General features: G+C 42.4%; 2 protein-coding genes across 2 annotated transcripts in view; both read right to left on the reverse strand.

The window, feature by feature from the left end:
* Positions 1-8938, reverse strand: part of arhgef3 (Rho guanine nucleotide exchange factor (GEF) 3) — a 33540-nt gene extending 24602 nt beyond the window's left edge. The window contains exon 1 of the mRNA XM_065955219.1: positions 8669-8938. Within this exon, the coding sequence (XP_065811291.1) occupies positions 8669-8703 (35 nt within the window). The 5' untranslated portion in view covers positions 8704-8938. The remainder of the gene's footprint in view (positions 1-8668) is intronic.
* A 2373-nt stretch (positions 8939-11311) lies between these two features.
* The window catches only part of il17rd (interleukin 17 receptor D), a 32467-nt gene continuing 16836 nt past the window's right edge, over positions 11312-26942 (reverse strand). The window contains exons 3-16 of the mRNA XM_020630728.3: positions 24907-25029; positions 22599-22717; positions 22171-22291; positions 21186-21230; positions 20454-20605; positions 19735-19800; positions 18860-18914; positions 18541-18651; positions 18228-18412; positions 17972-18087; positions 16594-16851; positions 14312-14851; positions 13874-14145; positions 11312-13776 (exon numbers count right to left, since the gene is read on the reverse strand). Of these exons, the coding sequence (XP_020486384.2) occupies positions 13652-13776; positions 13874-14145; positions 14312-14851; positions 16594-16851; positions 17972-18087; positions 18228-18412; positions 18541-18651; positions 18860-18914; positions 19735-19800; positions 20454-20605; positions 21186-21230; positions 22171-22291; positions 22599-22717; positions 24907-25029 (2288 nt within the window). The 3' untranslated portion in view covers positions 11312-13651. The remainder of the gene's footprint in view (positions 13777-13873; positions 14146-14311; positions 14852-16593; positions 16852-17971; positions 18088-18227; positions 18413-18540; positions 18652-18859; positions 18915-19734; positions 19801-20453; positions 20606-21185; positions 21231-22170; positions 22292-22598; positions 22718-24906; positions 25030-26942) is intronic.

Below are 26942 nucleotides of genomic sequence, written 5' to 3' on the forward strand. Positions count from 1 at the left end.
TGGGCTTTTTGTGCCTTTAATGCAGAGAGAGGACAGTGGATAGAGTCGGAAACCAGGGAGAGAGAGCGGGGAATGACATGCGGAAAGGGCCTACCGCTCAAGACGAGAGTCTCAACACATGGGACGCGCGCCCTAACCACTGCGCCACCAGCGAGCCCCAAATTAAAACATTTTTATAATTTATCTCAAACATTGGCTGCAAAAAGTTCAGAATAACAACTTGAAAAAACTGAAAATACTAACAAGACACTTTTTAACAGGACGTCTGTTGTAGTTGTTTTTTTTTCTGTTTACCTGGAATTCCTCTCAGAAGAATTTACTTTGCAGTGAAAAACTAATGTTTTAAGGTGGGACCCCCAATACTCCAGGTCCTATGCTCGACTTAGGGTATCAGTAGCCTAGATGTGATATTGCACGCCCCATACAGAGGCTATAGTCCTTGAAGGGGGCGGCCCAGGCTTCAACTCCGACCCTGGGAACTTTCCCCAATGTCATTCCCCTTTCTCTCACCCCAGTCCTTTTCTCTAATTAAAAGGAATAAAACCCTCAAAACAATCTTCAAATAAAGGAGGGGAAATACTAATTTGACATTTATAAGGAAACCTCAGTGAGCTCCAGTAAGTCCAAGTGATGCTAACAAACTCTGCAGAGTAATGTCTACCTGCATTATGTGAAGGCTTTAATTAACACCAAAGACTCTGCCCTCCCTTTAAAGGTATTTAAGTGACTCTCGCTTATTACATGTTGGGTATGTTGGCTGTAAATAAAATAACGTCAGGGAATTCTTTGTATTCTACTGCTGACAGGTTGAGCCGCCAGAGCAGATGCAATCAAATCAACAGGAGGGAGAGAAAGTGTCGATCAAACACCGATTATCTACGTCTGCACTGAGAGGAGATCTGAGTGTGTCTTTAAGTAATCATGATTTTACATACCACATTTTTATTTTTGCATTTCACCTGCACAAAGGCGTCTGCAGCATTTTCCAAAAAGATAAATTACAGACTTTATACAAAAGTAAAGCTGCTCACTCATCCCTTCTGGGCTTCCATACATGTGTGCTGGGGACTGTGTCTGCAGAGAGCCTGTGCTCTGACTGGATTTTCACGCGTTGGTTTGTTTTGGTCGACCCGGGACGTTTCTAGGCGGGGAGCTGGTGAGTTTCCTCCAGCCAGTGACAACGTTTGGGAGTGGATACAGTTCAGAGATTTGATAAGTGAATCAAACTTATATCACGGATATCACGAATGTAGAAAAGAAAATATATACCAAGCGGGTTGTCGTTCCAGAGTTGGCCTGCAGGTGCCAAACACCGACGTTACCTTGTCGACGTCACAGGCGTTCTTTTCCAAATGTATGATAATCCCTGTATTTTTGCCGCCTATGGATAATGTCTTGTACCCACATCCTCTTTGCACCCTGTTTGATCAGCTGATCTGAAAATGATCTCTAATAAAAAAAAACATGCATTAAAAAGCAGTGGAGCAGTGTCGGCCATACAGCGACTGTTGTTAACAGACTGTTGTCATAGAGACAGGACGGATGTGCAGCGCCTGACGCTTTTATTTCCTGTCATGTGATGTCCTCGTCATCTTCTTCTCCTCTATTTTTATATTGTTTTCATCTTGTTGACTTTTTTAATCTCTGAATTAATTCCTTTAAACTGTATTACCTTACAGCTTTAACCACCTTCTGCTGTTTTCTTTCTTATCACTAGTACTTACATTTATATTATTTATGTACTCTCTATTGTCTATTGTTGTTATTAAGCTATAGACATTGCCTAGCAACCGGTTTTATCATTCTGAAGAACATTCCCTGATGGAGCTTTAAATGTGAAACGGGTTTAAAACTAGCAAGCCACGAGAATTTATGACAATTTATTGAAGGATTTATGGATTTATGGTGTAAAAAAAAAAAAACCTTACATGTTCTGTTTCCTGTCCTCCGTGACCTTGTAGGAAACACACACACACACACACACAAGTACACACCAAATACACACACACACTCACACACACAAACCTCATGATCTCTACAGAGTTAAATCTTCCTGCATATAAGGGTAGCTTCAGGACACTTATTTTACAATGAGTGTTGGATGCTACCACGGTAATATGCTAACATATGCTAACACAAGCTAACTAGCTAACACGCTAACACAAACCAGAAACTTACGAGAAACTTGTTTTTCATTATTGGACTGATCAGAGCTTTTGTAGTCTTTTTAGTGTGTGTGTATGTATATGTGTGTGTGTGTGTGTTCTAGATTACATGTATGAAATATGTGTGTGTGTGTGTGTGTGTGTGTGTGTGTGTGTGTGTGTGTGTGTGTGTGTGTATGTATGTGTTTAAGTGTGTGAGTCATTCGTTCCTGGGAGTTGCAGGGCTTTTTCCAACAGCAAAAAGTGATCCCACCCTGGATGCTGCACACCCACCCACCCACAAATCCACGCAATAAGACACACACACACACACACACACACACACACACACACACACACACACACACACACACACACACACACACACACACACACACACACACACACACACACACACACACACACACACACACACACACACACACACACACACACACACACACACACACACACACACGTTATAATCCAGTTCAGAGGTGTGTTTGGCTGCAGGCTCGTCTCTCTCTCTCTCTCTCTGTTGAATCTTTCGCTCCTCATCTGTTTCTAATCTTTTTCTCACTGAACAGTTTTCAGACTTAAAGAGGAATGAGCTTCTTGTGAAGAGCTTAGCTTTAGTCAAACTAACAGTAAAAGTTCCCAAAAATCCCAAAACTTTATGAGACATTTAAGAATTAAGGCAGACTGCTAAAGCCATGAATCCCCATTAAGTCCCAAATGACAATGACCATTTTTACAGCAGAAATAAACACGTTTACAGCTGGTTCAAATAAGAGGGTTTGTCTCAAGAGCTCATTTCTGTATCTGTTTGGGGTCACATGTTTTATTACTCATCTGTTTTGATTATTTCATTTAATTTGTGTTATTTTGTTCTGTTTAAGCAGAACATTGCAGAGGCTTCCCCTCCTCTCACACAGGCCCAAAAAAACAAAAAAAGGAGCAGGGCGAGGAGAAACGTATAACCTGCCCGCTGTAAGACTTTGAGTTATGCATTCATTTTAATAATCAGGTGTGTGGTTAAGTTGAACAACAGTTACTGCCAGTTGCCACAGATTCTGCGTCAAATTCAGTCTGCGTACTCCAGAGATGACCGCGCCCTCTCTAGTTAATGCCTGTGTTTACACTGCAGGTACCTCGGTCCGTCTCCAGTGCATGCCTGCGACGCCGCTCTGCTCTGCTCTGTCCAAATGCGCGGCAAGTAGCCTTCCTGTTAGGTGCATTGTAGCTGTTTGTCAGGAGGATTAAGGGTGTTTTCACATTAGGGACCTGAGCCCAGATCCGAGTCACCCCAAAGTCAGATTTATTCGATCAGTTTGAACACAAAAGTACTCAGGAACTGTGCCTGAGTGCCTGAGCCTGAGGGGGCATGCTCAGGCACAGTGAAAAACAATCTCACCTCCGGCTCACTGCAGCTCCATCTCTTTGTCCTTTTTTTGTAGAGTGACCATTAATTGAGAATATCCAATATGGCGTCTGCCATTGTTGGGCTTCAAAAAGCCTCTTCAGAAACAAATGGGTTACGTCTCTGAGACTACGTCCATTTTTTTTATAGGTTTGACCTTGAAAAAGAATGATGCCAAATTTAAAGATAGCACTCGAGAGGGTTCACAAAAACAGGACGGACGAGCGTACAGACGGCCAGACAACAAAACTAGAACATTTAGAATAACAGCAGGTGTGACGTGAAAAGGCTCAGAAAAATGTAAAGTTAGAAAATGCATTGTTCCACTATCATAAGCAAGGTTTCTTGTGTAATGACAGTAAGAGCACCAGAGTGTGTTTTTTTTTAATCTGCAGTGTCAGAGTTAAACTGAACTGATGCTCAAAACATTCTGAGATAACGAGAAACAAAAACTGAAATCTTCTCTTATTATTTAGGAGCAAAGAACGAGGACAGACAGCTGATCAGAGGTCAAGAATCTGACTCTCAGTCTGTGTTATCTTCAGGCAGGTGGGATGAGAACATTTCCTGCTGTGGAAAAATCTGAACATGAAGTGAGGTCGTTTTTCAGGAAACAGACGAGGAAACGCTGACCTGCTCGGACTCTCAGTGTATCTTTTATCTTCTTCTAAAAACTGAAAAGACACCTCTTAAGAATAAAACAACAATTTATAAAATGATTCCTCATCCACTTGCAGAAGCTCTAAGAGGACATGCATCCATTCAATTTATTTAACTCCATTTTCCTCTGATTATGTAGCGACGACTTCTTCATGTCATTATCTTGAAACATCAAAGCGGGTTTTCTCTGATAACAAGATGATTTATGTTGTTTTCTAAAGAACTCAAGAAATTAACTAATTATCACAGGAAAAAAAGGCATCGTTATCTCAATGAAAAAAAGTTTAGATCTCAAGATAAAACACAGAATACTGTTTTTATAACTTTTTTTTTTCTTGTTAAGCCTGATGGCATTTTCTGTACGGCTGCTGACATTAGAACTATGTTAATCACACACACACACACACACACACACACACACACACACACACACACACACACACACACACACACACACACACACACACACACACACACACACACACACACACACACACACACACACACACACACACACACACACACACACCTCGTGAACCCGCAGGGCAGCATACTGCAGATACAAACACGACGACTAGTCTGAGAACAAACGTCATCAGAACAAACTTCTTCTTTGTTCCTTGACAGCAGCAGAACGACATTCCTCCAAACATCCACACCGAGTCTGTGCTCACGTCGACAACACGCTGCTCGTGCTTTTATTTAAAGTCTTAATTAATGAATATATTTAGCTTTATTTAATGACTGTTAAGATTCAACGTTATTAGCATTGTGTTAGCATAAACAAGCTAACAGAGTGATAAGTCATTTAGTATTTGAATGTCTTGTCTTTACAATCAGGGAGCTACAGAGGAGTTGCTTCTTCTCTTAATGACAGGTATTTATAGAAGCTACACAAAGGATGTGAAGATTCAAACTCAAACACTGGATGCAAATTTGTATCCACCCCAGAAATGAGCAATCAAATACCTAAAATAATCCCTCTTTTGTTGTTATTAGGCCAAATAATACCATACAGATGTTATTCTGATTCAGCTCCATTTAAAGTTGCTCAAACAAAGACAATAAATAAAGCTGATCGTCTAACTTCCTAAAGGCCCTGACACACCAAGGAGATCGTCGTTTTTCTGCCCGACTTGACATGTTGAATCGGCGGTCTGTGAGAAGAATCTCTCTGATTGGCTCTTGGGTGGTTTCATTTATCTCCAGCTTTCGACTCAGGTTCAGGAAATCCCCTTGAGCATGCCGCTGTAGTCTCCATGCTTTCCCCCATTAGTGCGGGTTCTCCTTATTTGTCTCCTCTGCCTCTTCTTTTCTTTTTCCACTAAAAGACCAAGAGCTGACAACACCAGCGCCATTTTCAACTTTTTATCAGACATTATTCTCCATTAGTAGGCTACCTATAACACGAGTGGTGAGCAACAGCCGTGTGAAAATGGTCTTCTTGTATCATAACAACGGACTACCGCCGCCTGCTGGCATGGAGAGTTATTTCCTCTCACACATGTGCAGAACGTACGTGGTGCTTGTACATCAAAGAACGCCCGAGCTGTTGGGGGTTAGGTGCCTTGCTCAAGGTCACAGTTCCTCCTTTCAAACTGAAATTTTCTCTGTGTTACCAAAGTGTTTCTGTACCATTATGTAACCAGAGGTGTAATTATGATGTATGTATGACTTGCTGTTCCCTCCCTCTGGGACTCACTCCCTTCACATATTCAACACTGATCCATCCACATTCAAATCATGACTCAAGACTCACCTTTCCAAACAAGCTTTTAAAGAGTGACCTCGCTGTGTGTTCTTTAAATGTGTGGTTTATACGTTGTTGGTTATGACCTGTGTGTAATGTCGCAATGTCTGATGGTTTATTCCTCATGTGTTGTCTTTATCTTTTTCTTTTTTTAAAAAAATAAAATGTATTATGATTATTAAGTAGTGTTGTAGTACGAAATCTGTCTTTTTAAAGGTCTCGGTCTGGTCTCGGAATCAAGAGCTTTTTTTACTCTGTCTTGTCTCGGTCTCAGACTGGGCGGACTCCAGCTTTTAAATAAAGACCGGCGAAGACCACCACTGATTGGCTATCTGTCCTCGTCATTACTGCGATTAGAAGGAAAACTACTAAAATCCTTGACTATGACACTATAATTCAGAGCATTTATTGGTCCAATAGGTGGGCGCTACTCACATGAGCAACAAGAACACTGCAGCACAAGACGAATAAAAACAATTAACATGCTTGGGACTCTGATGGCCTAGTGGTTAGTTAGCGCCCCATGTATGGAGGCTGTATTCCACCAAGCACGTGGCCCGGGTTCATGTCTGGCCTGTGGCTCCCTCTATAGCTCTCTCTGTTTTCTACTCTATCCACTGTCCTATAATAGAAGCTAAAGGCTCAAAAATTAATCTTCAATAAATTACTATCAACATGCAAAACTGAGGATAAAACATGCTAAACATGAGACAACGATGACGATGATGACGTGCAGCCTGACGTAACATCTCAGCCGTCTTCTGTGGACATGGGAGAAACACTATGCTACCTGTTGAAAGTTTTTATACTTCTAAATACAGAGACGCACTGACTGGGAAAATCAGGGCTGATACTGATACCTATGTTTGTTTCACGACTTCTTTTGGTGTAAGACTCCCTCTATTCCGCCAATTTCTCTCCTGTTTAACCATTAAAGCAAGTCAGAGTTTATTCAACGGCTGACTTAAGGGTAGTCAAGACCAAGATATACCCGATACCAGAGAGCTCTGAGACTGAGACAAGACCAAGACATTTAGGGATCGAGAAGGAGACAAGACCAAGACCAAACATTTAGGGATCCAGAAGGAGACAAGACCAAGACATTTAGGGATCGAGAAGGAGACAAGACCAAGACCAAGACATTTAGGGATCCAGAAGGAGACAAGACCAAGACATTTAGGGATCCAGAAGGAGACAAAACCAAGACCAAGACATTTAGGGATCGAGAAGGAGACAAGACCAAGACATTTAGGGATCGAGAAGGAGACAAGACCAAGACCAAGACATATAGGGATCCAGAAGGAGACAAGACCAAGACCAAGACATTTAGGGATCGAGAAGGAGACAAGACTAAGACCAAGACATTTAGGGATCGAGAAGGAGACAAGACCAAGACATTTAGGGATCAAGAAGGAGACAAGACCAAGACCAAGACATTTAGGGATCGAGAAGGAGACAAGACCAAGACATTTAGGGATCAAGAAGGAGACAAGACCAAGACCAAGACATTTAGGGATCCAGAAGGAGACAAGACCAAGACATTTACGGATCAAGAAGGAGACAAAACCAAGACCAAGACATTTAGGGATCGAGAAGGAGACAAGACCAAGACATTTAGGGATCGAGAAGGAGACAAGACCAAGACCAAGACATTTAGGGATCGAGAAGGAGACAAGACCAAGACCAAGACATTTAGGGCTCGAGAAGGAGACAAGACCAAGACCAAGACATTTAGGGATCGAGAAGGAGACAAGACCAAGACCATTAGTAGAGAGAGGAAAAAATGAAGTTATTCGTTTTTTTAGAAAGGGTTGTTTTCCCATCACAATAATGATTTGAAATAGCAGAACATGGTGGTCTTGACTGGTCTTGATTTAAAATCTGGAGTACCCCTATTCTGAGACCGAGACGAGACCTTAAAAAAGTGATCTGGCGACCGGTCTTGAGGCCAAGACTGATTTCTTGTACTACAACACTATCACTCAGGTAAATGAACTTTGCTTTTCCACGACTGTTTACATGTAATCAGTGGCTCTGATAGATTACATCACAGGACTACTACACTGTGACATTAATGAGTAGGCTACTTTCATGAGTATTATTGTGACAATAAGTAGCCTAAACATTTTACTGACAATTCTCCTACTTTTCTACTTTAACAAAAGTAAAAAAATCTGAGCTCTAACCTCTTCTGAGCTTCAGTAAAAAACACAAATAAACCAGATTTTTCACAGCAAACTGTCATGATTGTAAACTGTTTACTGAGAACCATGTGTGTGTGTGTGTGTGTGTGTGTGTGTGTGTTTGCAGACTATATAGTCACTCTCAGGCAAACTTGTGACTCACAGGCAGTCATAAAACCTCTATTCTTTCAGACTTTTCTCTCTCTCTCTTTAGTGGACGGACAGTTTCAGTGTTTCTGAACTGCTGATCTTTCACAGTGATTTTAAAGATTCCCACACAGATTGTCATTTTATGATGAAACAGACAGACAGGCAGAGAGAGAGAGAGAGAGAGAGAGAGAGAGAGAGAGAGAGAGAGACAGACAGGCGGCGTAAAGGTTCACTCCCTGTCTATCCTCCTCACATTCTTCTTCTCTCACGCTCACAAAAAAAGCCCATTATTCTGCAGATTTTTGTATTTTTCTTTGATAAAGACCTCACAGAAAGTGTCTTTGTCAATGCACCTGCTCACCTTGATCCCCGCTGACATCCATCACCTGTCTGCATCGGGCTGCAGCTCCTCCCAAAGATCCAGATCTGATCCACAAGATTAAAAAAAACAAAACACTGAGCCGAGCAGGTTTGCGGTTACTGACGCTCTTCCGCTGAGAAAACAAACAAACAAACTTTTCTTCTTCTTTAAAATCAAAAGTCAAACTTTAGTCCGAGGATTCACCTGAACAAAAAACTGCGAGTCTCTGTGATTGTAAAGAAAATCCTACCTCTCATCTCAACATCAAACTCAAGTGATTTCCGGTGGCACCTTCAAAATAAGAGCTGCCTAAATCATCGGCTACTTTCCAGATGAAATGTATGGAAAGCCAATTGGGTCATTATTCAGTTACCAAATTTATTGAATACAGTTGTCCAGAAGATATTTTTTTTTAAAAGCCTTAAAGCCTTAAAGCCTTAAAAGTTCTACTGTCAGTTAAAATCATTGAGAAATATCACTTAAATATATTCAAAACAATTCAACCTTAATACATTGAGGTAATTGCAAGTTTTCTGATCCTTTCTTTCATCTTTTCGGTTGCCATATTATCTGACATTATTATTTACAGAAGTCTGTTCGAACTTTGGTAGACAATTAGTAATAATATATATTTAGACTAGTCTATCTCGTCAAGTTTATTTATATTAAACTGATGGCATGGTGGTCGATCAATGACAAGCGGAGCATGACGTTTGTGTTTTTTCACACTCATTTTCAGATGTGTAAATTGAATCAACCAAGTTCTTGACCATTTATCTCAAGGCACTTAAGGCAATCATATTTTGCCTTGAGTGTTTTATGATAATAATTATATATATATGTAAGTATAACTCTATCCTGACTGTCTGCTTGTTGGGATGCAGTTCTTTACAATTGAAATAAAAACAAGCTTTTGCAAACGATACAAGTATTTTTTTTTAATCTGTATTGACTATAAAGTTGACTTTAAAAAAGTGTTTTGAATTGTTTTTTTAAAAAGCAGGAGAGAGGGGGGGGGGGGGGGTGAATAATGGCCTGATAGGCTCTCCATATAGAGACCAGTGGTGGTTTTGATGTTTAGATGTTTAACTTCAGTAAAATAATCCATATTAGACTCTCAGAATTAAACATTACGAGTTCAGTCCACTTCAGTTATTTCCTTCTGTAACGGAATACAAATAAAAAAAATTGTATTAACTTGAGTACCCGTCATCTCCAAACTCAGGAAACTTGATTATTAGTTATCAGATTAATTATGAGTTGAAGCTGATAAATGTTGAGTTGTGTTTTATTCCGGAGGTACCGAGGCTGTCTGAGTGTGATCCTTTGAGCTCGGCTGTCTGTTAGTTTAAGAGCAGGGTGTTGTTTTAATCATTTCTGCTTCACCACTCAGACACTACAGAGCTGTCTGCTGGGTTTTATGTCACTGTGTGTGTGTGTGTGTGCTGAGCTGTAAGAAACTCAAACCTCTCAGTCAGCTTTAAGTTAAATTTTATTCTAATAAAAGTGTTCTCTGCTCACATTTGTTATCATCGTTTAATCATGAAAGACAACTTTACAACACGCTACAAACTTAAAAAATAGGAGTTCTTTTTAGCTGCAATGTTTTTTATTCGTCTTTGAATGTATAAAAGTAAAAAAAATGTTCAATACATTTCAATTCCCATGTTTTACAACCATACAATCTCTGGTATCTTATTGAATGAGAGTATCCAGAAGTATCAAAGCTTTAGAAAAAAAACTTCAGATCTTCTGTCATACTAGGAACTTAAGGTTGCTGCAAGTGAGGGAGATAGAGCAATGTCTAAATCCCCTTCATAGGTTTGTTTCTGAAATGTTGCTGGGTGCTTATGACTTGTTTTTTTGTGGCTGTGGCATCGAAACAGGTAGCAAATGTGTGAGATTTTTTAGAATCGTGTTGAAGTTTAAATTCTTGTCTTTCTGTGGCTCAGTAGCTAGAGTCGGTCGTCTCTCAACCCAGGCTCAGTGAGCTGGACGAACATGGAGACCACAGAATGTTAAAGTTATTTAAACGATAATTTATGGAAAACTAAGGTAAGATATCAGAATAAAAGAATATGCTGTCTGTAAATCAGTGGTGGTCGTAATGGTGAATGTGTGTGGTGTGGATGCAAAAACAAATTCCACAAACCAAAGTTAGTGTTGACGAGAGAGAGGGAGAGAGAGAGAGACGAGAAGCCAGTTTAAATACCAAGGCCCAGCCAGCTCAGGTGCACAACATCAAACTGGCTCCGCCACTTTCTACCTGAAGGCAACCTGAGCGGGGAGGGAGACAAGGCAGCAGGAGGAGCACTTGGGCAAGAGTCACTTAACGCTGAATTGCTCCCGCTGCTTCGTCCGCGGCGTGATGTGTACGAATGGATTAGTTACTTCTGATCGTCACTTCACACATCAACCTCTACCATCAGTGTGTGAATGTGTAGGTGTGTGAATGGGTAGGTGTGACCTGCGGTGTAAAACGTGCCATAAGTAGTCAGAAGTGTCTCAAGTCCATTTAGCATTAAAATGTAACTTTTGCATTTTTGTTACTGATTTTTCTTATTGACAGTGGGATTGTTTTGTACACTGTGTGCAATGTGTACTCTTTTCATTTTTGCAAAAAGTGAGACACTGATGGGGAGCTTCAAATGAAGAGCATTTTATTCGACGGGTTGATCTATTTCTTACACTGAAGTACTATAAAACAGTACGGTTCTAGAAGATGTAGACAAATAAAGTAAACGACAGACTAACTTTACAAAAAAAAGTGGAGAAAAACAGACATTTCCAGGAAGAAAATAAAATAATAATAATACTATGTACAAGTAGGAAACGCTGAATCTTCCCTTCAAACAAACTCAACCCTGCAGAAGAAACAGAAGCCGTACGGAAAAAAGACAACGTGTATGACTGTAGCTCATGAAACACATCAGGTATAAAAGACAACGTGTGGGACTGTAGCTCATGAAACACATCAGATATAAATCGAATTCTCAAGAAGCCAGAATTGTTGGACAATGAGAGTCCAGTGACATCTTGAAATCTGGTTTGATAAGATTTTAAAAAGTTAAATGTCACTTTTCACAACGGCCTCATCATCGCTGCTTCCTGCAACAATATGTCAATATGGTCAAATGTTCAAATATGTCAAATTGAGCTGAACAATGTAACCACAGTTTTCATCCCTTTATGTTTCAGCAGTGGCAACACTGAGTTCAACTGTATGATTAAAGTTTGTCAATGAAAAAGTTTGAAAATTAAAATTCCTGTTAACATACATCAAACATCTATTTTAGCACATTTTTTTTGATCACATTAGCAGGTTTTAGTTGATTTGACAGTTTTTTTTTTTTTTTTTAAGTTTGTCCGTTGATTTCTGAGTGGTCATCAGAGATCTGCCTGCTCCACTTCTACAATTTGTCAATGAACATTTAGAGGACAGTTCTATGTTGAAAACAGCCGTTTCTCTTCAGAGTAAAGAGCGTTCCTAAATAAAAGAGGTTAAATAATAAACGTGTTTGTTTTAGGCATTTACTTGGTTTTGGTCCTAAATGTTAACATGATATAAAACGATCTTTGATTCTGAATATGCACATTTTATCTTCTTCCACATTGAGCAGCTGTTTGGTAAAAAAATAAACTTCTGAAGGTTTTTGATCCGGTTGGTTATTTTGGCGGGAACAACTGGACGCCTCCTGGGGTCAACAAGTCAATGTTACATCAACTCATGAATGGAGGCGCAGGGCTGAGGCACTCTTTGGTTTCACTTGGGTTTGCTTGGTCGGCATCAGGAAGTCCTTCAAAAAGAGTTCCTTAGCTTCTGGAGGCTGGTGTTCTAGAGACAGTGGTTACCGTGATGTAGGGTTCTAGAACTCTGCGGTTACCATGGTTAACCACGCAGTAGTGTTCTAGAGCTCTGTGATTTCCGTAATAACCAGGGAACCTAGAAGTATGTGAGTACCAAAGTCACCAGGAAGTACTGTTTAAGTGGTTACCATAGTCACCAGGGAGTGGTATTCTAAAAGTATGTGAGTACCATAGTCACTTGAAAGTAGTGTTCTAGAACTCTGTGGTTACCATAGTAACCAGGAAGTAGGGTTCTAGAATTCTGTGAGTACCATTGTCACCAGATAGTAGTGTCATGAGGTCTGTGGTTACCATAGTGACCAGAGAGTACTGTTCTAGTGATCTGTGGTTACCATTGTGACCAGAGAGTAGTATTCTAGAAGTCTGTGGTTACCGTAGTAACCAGAGAGTAGTGTTGTACAAGTCTGTGGTTACCATAGTCACCAAAGAGTAGTGTTCTAGAAGTCTGTGGTTACTGTAGTAACCAGAGAGTAGTGTTCTAGAAGTCTGTGGTTACCGTAGTAACCAGGAAGTAGTGTTCTAGAAGTCTGTGGTCACCATAGTAACCAGAGAGTAGTGTTCTAGAGGTCTGTGGTTACCATAGTTAGAGTTCTAAATCTCTGCAGTTGCCATTGTCACCAGTTAGTAGTGTTCTAGAAGTCTGTGGTCACCATAGTAACCAGAGAGTAGTGTTCTAGAGGTCTGTGGTTACCATAGTCCCCAGGGAGATGTGTTCTCAGAGCAGTGGGTACAAAAGTCACCTTGGAGTAATGTTCAACTGATAAGTGGTTATAATCATTAGAAGTTAGTATTGTTCTAAAACGCTCTGTGGTTACAAAGTCACCAGGGAGTGATCTAAAACACTGCTGTAACCATAGTTACCAGGGAGTGGTGTTCTGTGATTCTGTGGTCATATAGTAAGTAAGCAGTGAGCAGTGTTCTTACACTCAGTGCTTACAATAGTCACCGTCCACAGGTGAACCAACGCAGTGCTGTTTGTTCATTCCTGTTTTTGTTTCCATCCCGAGAGGAGAACAGCACTTGTTTGAAAAAGTTCAGGTTCAAAGTAAGCACATTTTTTAGTCCCAGTGATGACATCACAGGGCGGGTCCTCTTTTAAGCAGCAGGAGGGGTCTCCTACGATAATGCCACAGGTGCTAGTCCCTCACTGTGCTTCAGATGGTCGTGGTGGTGCAGCTGAGCTTTACAGACCGTGGCGGCGCTGCAGCGGAGAGAAGAGACGGCAGGCGGCTCCTCGTCCCCTAAAAGACACACAACCAACGTGTCATTATTCATTCACTTACTTAATCCTATTACAGGGTGATACTTTTATTGTTAAACGCTCACAGTCGGCCTTACCCAGCCCAGACGAAGAGGATTCACTCTCAGCCAGGGAGGAGGATTCAGCCAGGTCATGTGACAGTCCCTCCATCAGGGGAATGGAAAGCTCTGAGGAGGGGACGGACGAATCATAGATGCCTGAATCCCGAGGAGGCGGGACTTCTGGAGAGGAAGGGCAGCCTATTTCTGCCTGGGAGAGGATGGGACAAGCCTCCTCCTGGAGGATGGAGGGAGCAGAGGAGGAAGAGGAGGATTCTTCAGGTAACAATCCAGATATCCCAGAAGAGGACCTGAAGGAGCAGACATGCAGCAGAAGTCAGACTGATGAGTCCTTTTACATCATCTACTTCAAACATAAAACAGACGGTAAGTCTAGGGATGGATGTTTGCTTCCTGTTAAGTTGAGCCACTAATAAAAAAGAAAATAAACTAAAAAGTTATTACTTCATCCTTTACCTTGAAGTGGGTCCCAGCATGGACAGAGAGCAATGTGGCAGACCTGGACTTGGACAGGGACCAGGACTTGGAATTGGACTGTGGCTGCAGCCCGGGTCAAGACTGTGAGCAGAACCAGGAGCCAGCAGGAGCACATTCCTCCTCGGCTCTCCCTTTCCTCCTTCGAGCGTCGGCGTCCTCACCACCACCTCGTTGAGCACCAGGCCGGAGTCAAACTTTTGCTCGTGCTGAGAAGAGCAGGAGGAGCAGTGAGGCTTCGGGGGAGGAGTCGGAGCCGAGTCAGCGGGGAGAGGAGGGGGTTTAGAGGAGGAGGAGGATGAGGAGTCTCCCGAAGGAGCCAGCTGCTTCTCGAACCAGTCGGGGTTCTGGTTGATGTGCTGGTGCATGTTGCAGATGGAGACGTAGAGCGAGCGTCCAGACTTACTCCTGAAGTAGTTCCTCCTGGAGACGTTGAGAGGCTGAGAGTCACGATCTGACAGACTGGACTGACTGGAGTGAAGCCGGCTGAAGAGCTGCGGGAGCTGGTCCATCAACTTAAACCTAAACACGGGAAATCATTATTTAACTTGGCCGCCATACAGAGAGGAATGCAGTCAAAACACTCCTATTAATCCAAAGGCAAAACAAAATCCATAAAAGTTCATAAAAATGCAACACATACAAATTCCACAACCTTACAGTGACAGCAAAGCGGTCAAAAAACCTTTTGCCGCCTGGGGTCACACACCTGACCTAGTCAGTGGCTCTTTTTGTAAATGCCTACTTTACTAATAGTACGTACTGATTTGGCCAAAATGTAGTTTGAAAACAAATGCGAGATCCTCAGTTTGCCAAAAATACCTGGATGTCTACAATTCTACAATTCACTTAGCAGACGCTTTTATCCAAAGTGACGTACATCAGAGAGTAAGTACAACACAAGCAAGGATCTAGAAAAAAGCGAACAATGTCAGTAAGAGCAAACGATCAGCTTTGAGTCTGATTGGACACACAGGTGCTGACAGGACGTGACCAGAGGCAAAGCACAACATTGACGGCAGTTCTTGAGAGCTCTAATCAGTATAGAAACCATCTTATAAGTCGTCGTTATCAAACAAAAACAATCGTGAAAACCATCATCATCATCAATAATATCAAGACCATCGTCGTCATCATTAAGTTAAATTAGTAGGTATTCATAAAGAGCTGGGTCTTTAGCTTTTTCTTAAAGGTGCAGAGGGACTCTGCAGATCGAATGGAGTTTGGAAGTTAATTCCACCACCGGGGGGCGACAGAGGAGAAGAGTCTAGTCAGAGACTTAGGACCCTGTTGTGAAGGTTGGATCAGACGCCTTTCATTGGCAGAGCGTAGTGGGCGGGAGGGAGTGCAGACCTGGATGAGAGAGTTAAAGTAAGGAGGAGACGTTTTTGTCGCTGTTTTGTAAGCGAACAGCAGAGTTTTAAATTTGATGCGAGCAGTAACTGGGATCCAGTGTAAGGAGATGAATAGCCGAGTGACGTGTGCTGTTTTTGGAAGGTTGAAGACCAGTCGTGCTGCTGCATTTTGTATCATCTGCAGAGGTTTGATAGTGCATGTAGGAAGACCTGCCAGTAGAGAGTTGCAATAGTCGATGCGTGATATCACAAGATATGTCGTACTGATTCTTACAATTTACAGTAAGCAACAAACCAGTCGAGTACTGTTTTCCACAATTCAAAGTGCCAGGTGAGAGATCAAAATGACAGACATCCAGCAGATGGCGGTAATGCAACACTTATGGGTACCAACCACAATAAAAACCAACAGAAGAAGAAGAAACACTGATGGACAGCAATGGTTATCAGAACAAGGGAGATAATCACAATCAGACCAAACCACCTTTTTGGATTCTCAGAATCATGAAAATCTAAATGAATCACTTGTCAGCTTTCTTCAGACTCTGAGTGGATGCTACAATGTAGCGGTGTGCAAACTTGACATTGTTTTCTTTTTCTTTGAGGCACTACCCGACCACCATACATTCATCAACATATGATCTGCTGCACCAGTGGGATGACTGCAAAAGCCTGAGTCAAGCTCCTCCCCCTATCTCTCTCAATCTGCAGCCAGGACCAGAAGCATGTCCTCAGCCAACATTCTTCCAGCACTTTTTTTCGATAGAGATACGGTTCTGAGAAACTATTTGAAAACATTGCATGTTTGTTGAGACGTTCCCCCGGTTTGTTTGAAAGGATGTGTTGCCTCTTAAACTGCAGCTAATCATCATGTCCACCATCCTTTAACCTCTCAGATGTTTCCTTTACCTGGGAGCCAGACTCAGTATGGTAGGGATGTCGTTCTCCGTTGAGTAGTCGAAGTAAACCGTCATGAAGCGGTTCAGCTCCTGAGCTCCGTCACCCTCGCTCTTCTTTGCCAGACGCAGTTTCTCAGCAATCATGGCCACGCCCACAATGAACAGATCATTGCCCGATCCACCAATCGGTGAGCTGCTGCTGCTGCTGCTGTTATTACGACGACTCACTGGTGTCTTTCCTCTGCGGCTCTTTTTCTCCATGTAGTATCTGAAGGAAGAAAGTGAGATGTTAGGGGATGATAGTGTTGTATAAAATGTTGTGATTAAAGCTGTTAATTTATTTTCCAGCTGAGGACTGTGACAGCGATATAAAAATGGATTACTGTTCATACTCTTTATTTACATAGTAGAGTTTTTTTCTTCTGAGAACAAAAAATACAGGAAAGGAAAGAATGGTCAAAACATGGAGAGTAGGGTAGATAAAAAAAAGAAAATGAAAGAAACAAAATAATGGAAAGATGGTCATGGAGAAAAGGCGGGACGATTAAGGATGAGACACCTGAAAATGTAAATTTATAAAGTAAACCATACAGTACAGCTCTTTCAGCCAAGATTCAATTGAAGCTAATATTATTGTTAAAACACACAAATCTGACTAAGTACCAGTGTAAATTAAAGGATTTTACTCTCTATGCTCTGGCAACTTCCTTTAAAAGAGTGATTTGCAGCATCTAGCGGCCAGTGGTGGAACTGCAGCAGAAGGCACTTCGAAAACATCTACAGTGGTCTTAAAGGGGACATGTTATGAAAAATCAATTTCGACAGTGTTTTTGAACATATATTTGGGTAACCTGAGTGTCTACCGACCCACAAAATGTGAAATAAACCCATCCAGTCCTTTGTTTGTGGTCTGCATAAGTTTTACAACACAGTGAAAAATGCTCTGTTTCAAATGTGCTCTCCTTGTGATGTCACAGTGCGATTCTGGTAAACAAATCTCCTCCCCTCCCCTCCCCTGGTATCTCCACCCATGGACTCCACCTCCAGCCTAATGTAAAACTTTTGAGCAGGTCCACCATTTTTAGTCTTGCTACAGAGGAGTGATGTCTACGGGGAAAACTCAGGGGGGCTCATTGCATTTAAAGAGACACACACACCAAAACGGAGCGTTCTGAGAGAGCTGGTTTATACAGGGTCACAAACCTCCTCTGGTGCTTAATTTATGTTATATTTTGACCAAAGCACAGCACAGATGTTTCATTTAGACCACAGGGGACTGTTTGAAAAGGTGGAAAAGGTGAAAAAGGGGTAAAATATGTGCTCTTTAAAGCACAGCAATGTAGAGTAGAGTAGAGTAGAATAGAGTAGAGTGATCTAGATTTAAATACCGTAGTCCTTTGGAGCAGACGGTGATGATGAAGTTTGCTTCATCCAGCTGTCTGCTGAGCCAGGACATCTGACCCTCTTTGCACATCTCCAGGTGTTCCCACAGGTCCAACACCACCTGAGCAGGAGTAAACAGAGATTTTAGAACAAGACAATAAAATCTCTTTGATTCCGATGATTAACTCATTCAAAATGATTATTAAAGTTTTCCTCTTCCTCATCCCGCCCTTTTATCGCTCACGTCTGTCGCTGTCTCACCTCACAGCTGCAGAAGTCCTGCAGGAAGTAAGCGAAGCTCTGGATGACGCTGGTGTGTTTGGGACAGTCTCTGTTCGAGTAACAGATGAAGACTTTGGGGCGGGGCCACGGCCGCTCCGGGTTCAGTGCTGCACTTTGATTGGACGACTCGCTGCTCTCCTCATCCAGCTGACTGTAGATGTTTTCTAAGACGAGAGCGGACAATCGAACAAGACATGTCGATATATTAAAAATGTTGATATATCCGTATATGATGAATGCAACTGTGAGACTTTAAACAACATGGAGTCAACGTGGTCAACAGCGCTCTCACCTTGCTGTTTCTTGCGGCACATGACCGTGAACAGAGTGGCAAAGGCGGACATGATGACCAGAGGCACTGTGATGGCCATGGCTCTGATCGGCCCCGCCCAGGGGGAGTGGACTGGGGAGGAAACACAACCAGCAACATGTCAGTTTAACCACTACATCCATGAGTTAAAAAGAGAGAGTTAGTGTGGAGCTATCACCTTCGATGGGAAACTATGACGGACATTTTTATTGGACTCACTGATCGCTCATTAAGTTTAGAAAATGATCAGCAGGTTAATCGATCAGTTACAGATTCTCTAGACTGTGAGTGTGATTCTCACCCTGGCTCACGTGGTACTGACTCTGCCTCCTGGTCGTGTTGCCGTCGTCTCTTAACTGGAAAGTGAAGAAAGAAAACAGGAAACAGGAAAATGAAACAATCAGTGTTTAAACAGATATATGTGGATTTTACAATTGGGATTTAACTGTTCCTGAATCATTTCAAATCTTGATCTTTATCAACTGTAAAATGAAGTTTATAAGACGCAGTCTGACGTTGGAAGAGGTCTTCCATAGAGAAAAAAGTTTAAACAGTCTTGCTGTGGATTTCTATCGTCTTCCGTTACTGTGTCGCTCTTTTAGTTCCGTCTGTTTTCACTTTGTGGAGTTTCCTACTAGCTACAGAATGCTAGTTCAGGTCTCAGCCTGCGGGGAATGTTGTGAAGCACAGACCCTCAATCACTAGTGACCCGCTGGTCACTAGTCTTTCAATCTAATCAGCGCTCCACAAGCTTCATGTACTGAACAGAACACCACCGTTTGCACCGTTATGACCTCATGACGGAGGAGAGATGGTAAAAAGTCACTCTGCCAGCCTCTTCTGCGTCGCTATGTTTACCATCACAGCTTGCAATACACAGGGAATGAGTGAATTTTTAATTACGTCAGGTCGTGAGCAGTGTGTGATAGTGAGGGCTGAGGATGTTGGTGATGGTTATGGTGCCTTTACACTGGTATATCGGTCACACCAGTATACAGGAAGCAACCAACTTTCTAGACTTAAAACAGATATGAAAAGTTCGTCTTATACACTGTATTTAACTGTTAGTTTAACATTTATTTAAAACACTGAAGAAGCAAATGAAGCCACATCCTCAGCGGTGTTTTGAAACTGTGTTGTGTAAATGAGGCTCAGTCCTGTGCTGCGTTCAAATACCTCTATAGTGTAGGTCCCTGGAGTGACGTCCTGGAGGATGCACGTAGTTCGGAGCTGGTTCAGGTCCTGCACATGAAAAAACATTACTCACATTACAACGCTGCATTTCCAGTCACACGTTCCTTACCACATTAAAAAAAGAAATCAAAGGCTGCTGAATCACAGATGTTGTTGTTTTAAGAGCTGAAATAAAGGGGTTGGAGCCAAAATGTGTTCTTTGTTAAATGAGACACAGGTAAGACACTGTTTTGTATATTTAAGTGTAATTTCAACTCTGAACTGTAGGGGGAGTCTTGGCTTATGCTGGGCATAAAGCCAGGGTTGCAGGTAATTGCATTGAATGGAAGCAAACAGGTTTGTGAACCTGTCGGCATCATACCGCAGGATTAAAGTAAGTGTATCTGTTTTATGTTGGATTATTTGAATCCTGACTCGACATCGATGTTTCAATAAATGGATCAAGGAATCCAAACTGATTGTAAGACATTTGATTGGTTACAACAAACCAGAAGGCGCGCAAGACCTGGGTCCAGTTAGGTCTCTACAAAAGGTCATCTTCCTTTTAAACAGCCGCCAGGTCACAAATTAAACAACGGCCGCCATGTCTGATAACTCTACAGACTCTAAAAAGTCGTTTTCAAAAAGCTCCTCAAACGTCTCTTCTCCTGGAAGAATCAGAGGATTTCTTGACTTTCCCAAGCCTCGAGAAAAATACTCACGGGTTTGCAGCGCTGCAGTCTGAAGGGTCCGTCCTGTCTCAGTTTGTAGTACAGGTAGTAGAAGTGAAAGCCGAAGGAGGGCGGAGCCTGATCGAACGCCACGTGCAGGTTTGATCCCAGCTGAGACACGTTCAGGGTCTTCGGCTTCCAGACTGAGACAGAAAGAAACACAACTTAACGGGGACTCTTTGACATTTACTATCTGCACTTTAATGATACAATAAGCTGTGCAAAAAGGAGAATATCTAACGTGCTGATTCCTACGTTCATCTACAGCAGACGTTTCCTCCGTTTAATAATATTTAAAATAAAAGCCTCCCTGATGTCTGATTCAGAACATCAGAGTCGTTTTCAGTGTTCTCCTCCTCTTATTACTCACACTGTGTTTGATAACTTATCAGGCACGCCTGACACCGTTGAACTCGACAGTTCCTGCAAAGATTACAAAACATAATCCCTCTTTCCTGGCTGGCTTTTAATATGAAACATCTGCAGCCTTTTTTTTATGCTTCTTGGTGTAAAATCTAAAAATTAAAACCTTCGTCTCAGATTAAGAACATCATACGGATTGAATTTAAACCTTCTCTGAATTCTCACGTTGCATTGAAACACTGATTCAAATCTCTAAATGTTTTATATTCTTTAATGTGCGTTGAGAAGAAGACAATCAAACCATGCAGAGACTCCGTCTGCATGTGGCTCTGGTTATGATGACGACACTGAGGAACTTACAGGGTTTGCAGACCAGGTTGTCAGATCCCAGGAGGACTTCACACGCTGGAGGACAAACACACACACACACACACACATACACACACAGAAAGGATTAGAGAGCTCGTCCTGGTATGCTTTTGTCTCATCTTCACCTCACTGATCCAACCGACTTAAAGAGACAGCCTCGACATGATTATCTCTGTCTTTCTCGGGTGGATCGGAGTTTTATCTCTGATGCAGAGGTCGTTCCAGGACGAGTTGAACCTGAAGTGTTTTTACTCGAGTGTCAATGAGGACAGCTGCAGACCGGCACACTTCTTTACATAATACATTCATCTAGTGCCCTCTTAAATTACAGATATGCATATTCACATGCAACACATGAACTAAAGACAAGTCCTTCTTACAACCCCACTTCAAAAATACAGAACTCTCCCTTCAACACAGAAACAGTCACAAGAGACTTCCTCTTGCCCCCATTCTTCTTCACTGATCAACTTTCACTGTGAGCTGCATGTATGAAAGGAAGTTCTGGAGAGTGTCAGGTCCTTAAAGTCCTGAAATTATCTAGAAAATGTTCACATAATAAAGGGGTAAATTAATCAGTGTCTATGCATGCTTAGAGTGTGTTTGTAGAGAAGGGCGTATGGGGAAGTTCCCATCGTGCTGACCCACATGGAAATGTGGACACAGAAACGGTGAACTGTCCTAAACTCGGCACAAAAGGGAAAAAATATCATCCTTCCATGAACTGTAAAGGGTCTTATTTTGCATCATGTTAGCACACAAGCTAGTCCAGAGCTTGGTAGGTTTTATTGTCAGTAGACAAAACTCAAACCTGGCTGTGAGGACAAAGTGAAGATATATGGATGAGCTGATAGGCATCATTTAGTCTTTGGAAAGCTGCTTCCACTTATTTTGTCTGGCTAAACGTTTGAAAGAGTTTTTTATTCTGGGTAAGTAATAAAGGAAAGTGAAGCAGTGAGGAGGTTGCTGGACTCACAGTTGGTTCTGAGGAACGACGGCGGGAAGAAGCTTTCGTTCATCAGAGTCGGGAACGGAACAACTCGGACCATGTAGTCGGTGTCGAAGTTTAAACCGCTGAACGGCTGACTGCTCTGCTTCTGTGGGAGAGAAACAAAAATATAAATTCTATGAAGGAAGGAAGGAACTTAAGTTTTGAAGTAAGGAGGTCACGGCTGCTGTAGACTTGAAATGCCTTAGCATAAACGCTAAAAAATGAGGCGTAATAACAACAACAAACAGAGAAGTTTTCATGAGCATCATGGCGCTGCGTCCATGTGCGCCGCCATCTTTGTTTGTTCACAAATCTGACAGTTCTCTCTCAACTTGGCTTCTCTTCGATTTGAGAAGTTAGCCAGAAATAGATGAAAAATAAACACGACAGAAAAGCATTCATTTTGTCCCTACCGTGATCCTGTAGGAGAAGTTGAGCTGTCGGGGGTCTTTGAGGATCAGATGTTGACACTGTTTCCCTTCTGGGTTTTTGTCCTCCAGATAAACTCTGAACCCTTTAATGTGCTCGATTCCTGCAGAGACACAACAAATTAAAAACATCTTCAATAATGATCAGCATCCTTCATTCTCTCCTTGTTTCCTTTCCTTTCTTCTTCCTCTCTCACCCTCTTATTCTGCTTCAAATCCTTGAGCACATTTTTTTTTTTACATCCTCTCCTTGCTTCCTTTTTATCTCCTTTCCTTTACACACTTCCTTCTCTCCTGTTACCTACTTTCTTTTGTTTCTGTTTTTTTTTTTACCGTGTCCTCCTTTTTTCTGATATCTCCTTGTTTACTTTCCTTCTCCATTCTTCTTGTTTACTCGCTCCCTATCCTCTTCAGAATGACTTCTCCTTGTCTCCTTTCCTTGCCCACTTTTTTCTCCTCTCCTTGTTAGCTATCTCATCATCCTGTTCTCTTAGTAGTTTATCTTCTCATCGTTTCACTCTCCTCCTTTTGTCCACTTATCTCTTCCTTGTTTCCTTTATTCCCCTTACACCCTCTAACCCCTCTTGTTTCCTTTTTATCTCCTACTCTAGCTCCCCCTCTCTTCAATTCTCCCCCTTCTTCCTCCTTATTTCCTCCTCCCTGCTCTTTGAAAACTCGTCTGTCTTGTAATTACACCTTTACATCCACAGGACACGTTTTTCCTATTAGCTCTGTGGGGAGTGGAGAGAGAGAGAGAGAGAGAAAGAGAGAAGGGGGGAGGAGAGAGACTGCAAGAAAGATAGAGAAAAGAAGAAGAAAAGAGAGACAGAGAAGAAGAAATAAAGAGGGAGAATGTGTAGGAAGAGAAGAAAGAGAGAAATCGGAGGATGAAAAAGAGAGAAAGAGGGGAGACTGATAGGGCTTTCACACTTGCAGATATTTCCAGGGTGAGCTGCATGTGTGAACACAGACAGACGGATTTCTGAAGTCCGGCTTTATCCCAAGTTTCTCCTGACAACCTCCTAGTATTTTCTGACGGTCTGACGCTATGATGACAGTTTGAGCCTTCATATCAAAGCTTACGTGTAATAAGAAATATTCATTGACTACTGAACAAGTAGAGGGGAAGATGTGCTTGAAGATCAAACCGGTTACGTGATGTAAAGGTCACCACCACCCAGTCCTGACGTCATGCAGATCTTTCACCAGGCGGCTGGCAAAAAAATGTCCCGGGAAAGTCAGGGTGAAAACTTTTTGAGTTGAGGTACATGTTCAGGGTCAGGGTACATTCACAGGAGTTTTTGTGAAAGGTCTAAGGGCCATAAAGAGAGTGAGGAAATATCCGAGGGAGGCCAAAGAGAGAGAGAGAGAGAGAAAGAGAGAGAGTGAGCGGAGCAGTGGCAGAACAGGTTTTTCTGTCTCCGGGCAGATTCCTCTCTGTGTCTCTCCAGCAGAGTCGACGACAGACGAGGATGTTTTTGCATTTTAGCGACAGGTTCAGACTCTGTCTTCCCGTCAGGGTCAGATCTGGTTGTTCCTTCACGTTTAATGATAACATTTAATAAAGCCTAGCTCGACCCTGCTCAGCCTCAGTCACCACTTTGATCCGGATCGATAATAAAACGTAAAAATCCGCTGCTGCTTCCCTGAGTATCTGTAATTCATCAGGTAACTTCAGAGAGACTCCAGCTCCTCCATCTCTCTGAAAACAACAGGGTGCATTGTCACAGAGAGAGAGAGAGAGAGCGAGCGAGAGACAGAGAGAGAGAGAGATTCACCTTACACTCAGCAACACACACACACACACACACACACACACACACATTCCTTCACGGTCAAATAGTGGTATTGTAGTGTGGGATGTGATCCTCTTTCTTATTCTTCAGGCCTGATCAAAGGGACACACACACACTCACACACACTCACACACACTCACACACACTGACACACACTGACACACACTCACACACACACACTCACACACACTCACACACACTCACACACACTCACACAGCGGGGTAATCTTACAGATTTGAGCACTTTGAAGGTTTTAGTGTCCTGTTCCTCCTCCCCAACTTTCCCCGACTTTCTTCAGCACACACACACACACACACACACACACACACACACACACACACACACACACACACACACACACACACACACACACACACACACACACACACACACACACACACACACACACACACACACACACACACACACACACACACACACACACACACACACACACACACACTCACGGCAGGTAGACAGGTAGACAGACAGGTACCTAGAGGGCTGGCGGACCAGTGGACGACCACGGCGGCCTGATCGTCGCAGGCGAGATGACTGAAGGAGACGTTGGTGACCTCATGGATCACATGTTTCCCCAACGGGTAGTTTAGAGAACAATCTGCAGGGCGAGAGAGAGAGAGAGAGAGAGAGAGAGAGAGAGAGAGAGAGAGAGAGAGATCTTAGTTGACAAAAAATAACTGAATTATAAAAAAACATGTTGTACAATTTAAGCCTTTGTGCAGGAGGTAAATGGTAAAAACGACCTGAACATTTTATTATCGCTTCTTCGACCACCATGTTGAGTGTTCAAAGCCTCCTCATGTCCGTCTTTTTATCTTGAGAAGGAGGATGGAGGGACACAGAGGAGGATGAGGAGCAGTCAGCCATGAACCGGGCGGGGACGTGAGGAGAAAAGCCGAACTTAGGAGGCCGAAAGCAAAGTGGGCGTGAGCTCAGACACGACTCACTGCTCCTCTTTCCTCCTATTGACGCGGAGGATCGAGGTGAGGAAGACGGAGCTTAAAAAAGGACGGAGACGAGCGGGGGGGAGGAGGAGGTTTATGACACGAGTCACTGCTCCTCTTCCTCGCTCGCTTCTCGTCAAAGCAGGGGTCATGTTCAGGGCTAAAGGAGAAGGTCACAGCTGGACGCTCCTCTTCGTCCTCCTCTTCCTCCATCATAGAGCTTTTCATAAAAGATATGAGGACGAGGGGGGGGGGGGGGGGGGGGTTGTGCATCTTTTACCTCCTCACAGTTTCTTTTAAAGACAAAGGAGAGAAGGAAGAGGAAGGACAAAGTAGACATTCACCGCTGGACAAACAAAAAAAAAAAGATAAAACCTTCATCCGTCACCTCTCTCTGCTCCTCTTCCTCCTTCTCATCGAGGTTAAAGGGCAAAGAAGAGAAGGTGGAGGTTGTGGCTCTCATGAACACTTCTTCATCTCCTTCTCTTTGTCTTTAAAGGTTGCCAAAGATTGACTCAGGGACTTTGAGTTATACCGTACGTCCAAAATGTTTATCGTCTTAAGTGTGTTTCTGAATAATATCGAACAACCCCTTGGTACTACAATACCCTTTGTTATTTCCTTAAGCCGCTTGTTACTTTAGTTTTGTAGGCCGATGGCGTTTAAAAAGTAGGAAATGGATTGGCTGCTGAGCTGGAGTATGATCTATTACTCATGCAGCGTGGAGTTTTTAAGAGATTTCTTGACATTAATGGAAAATATAAAATGCCATCAGACTTTTGTGTCAGGGGTTTCGTGAATTAAATCACCTTCAGGAAGTGATGTCATAGAGGTCAAATGTCACCCTGTGTTATAGTCTCCATGAGAGCAGAGTGAAAGAGAGAGAGGAAGCTTCTGACGCTCCTCTGACACAACGCCATTCACCAAAAGAAGAGGAAAGGAAGCAGTGAGGTGTGTCGCGCTCTCTCTCCACACACGCGCAAACACACACACACACACACACACACACATGCACGCACACACACACACACGCAGGGCTATGATTGTCATGCTAACACACCTCTGTGTTGGCTTAAAGTGAGCAGATTTGATCACGTCTCTTCCTTTCTTTAGAACAGGAAGCATCATCTTTTCAAAGTCACATGACCTTCTGCATCCTGATCTCCAAAGTAGCGTGACATCAGAATGAGCATTTTAATGAGGTCCATGGACGTCGAGGGCTTTTTTTCTGTCTGACAAAACAGAGTTGTGGATGCAGCTGGACGTTTGAATTCAGCTTCAGAGAGACCAGCTTATAAAACATCTGTTTGTTTTTGTTTGTCAAAGGTTTATTTTTTTGGCTTTTTGTTCATTTATTTTAGAAATAGGACAGCCGATAGAGTCAGAAACCAGGGCGAGAGAAAGAGAGAGAGAGAAAGGGGGGGGGAGATACATCACTGATAATTAATCAGTCCTGGGTAGAGTGTGGTTTTAATAAAGAAACAGGTGGAGCTAATTGATTATCATGACATCGTTGTTACACTTTCATTTCTTCTGTTTTTAATCTGATTTTTTATATTCTGATTTC

The sequence above is a fragment of the Labrus bergylta genome, chromosome 5 (assembly GCF_963930695.1).
Source record: "Labrus bergylta chromosome 5, fLabBer1.1, whole genome shotgun sequence".
NCBI classification, from domain to species: Eukaryota; Metazoa; Chordata; class Actinopteri; order Labriformes; family Labridae; genus Labrus; species Labrus bergylta.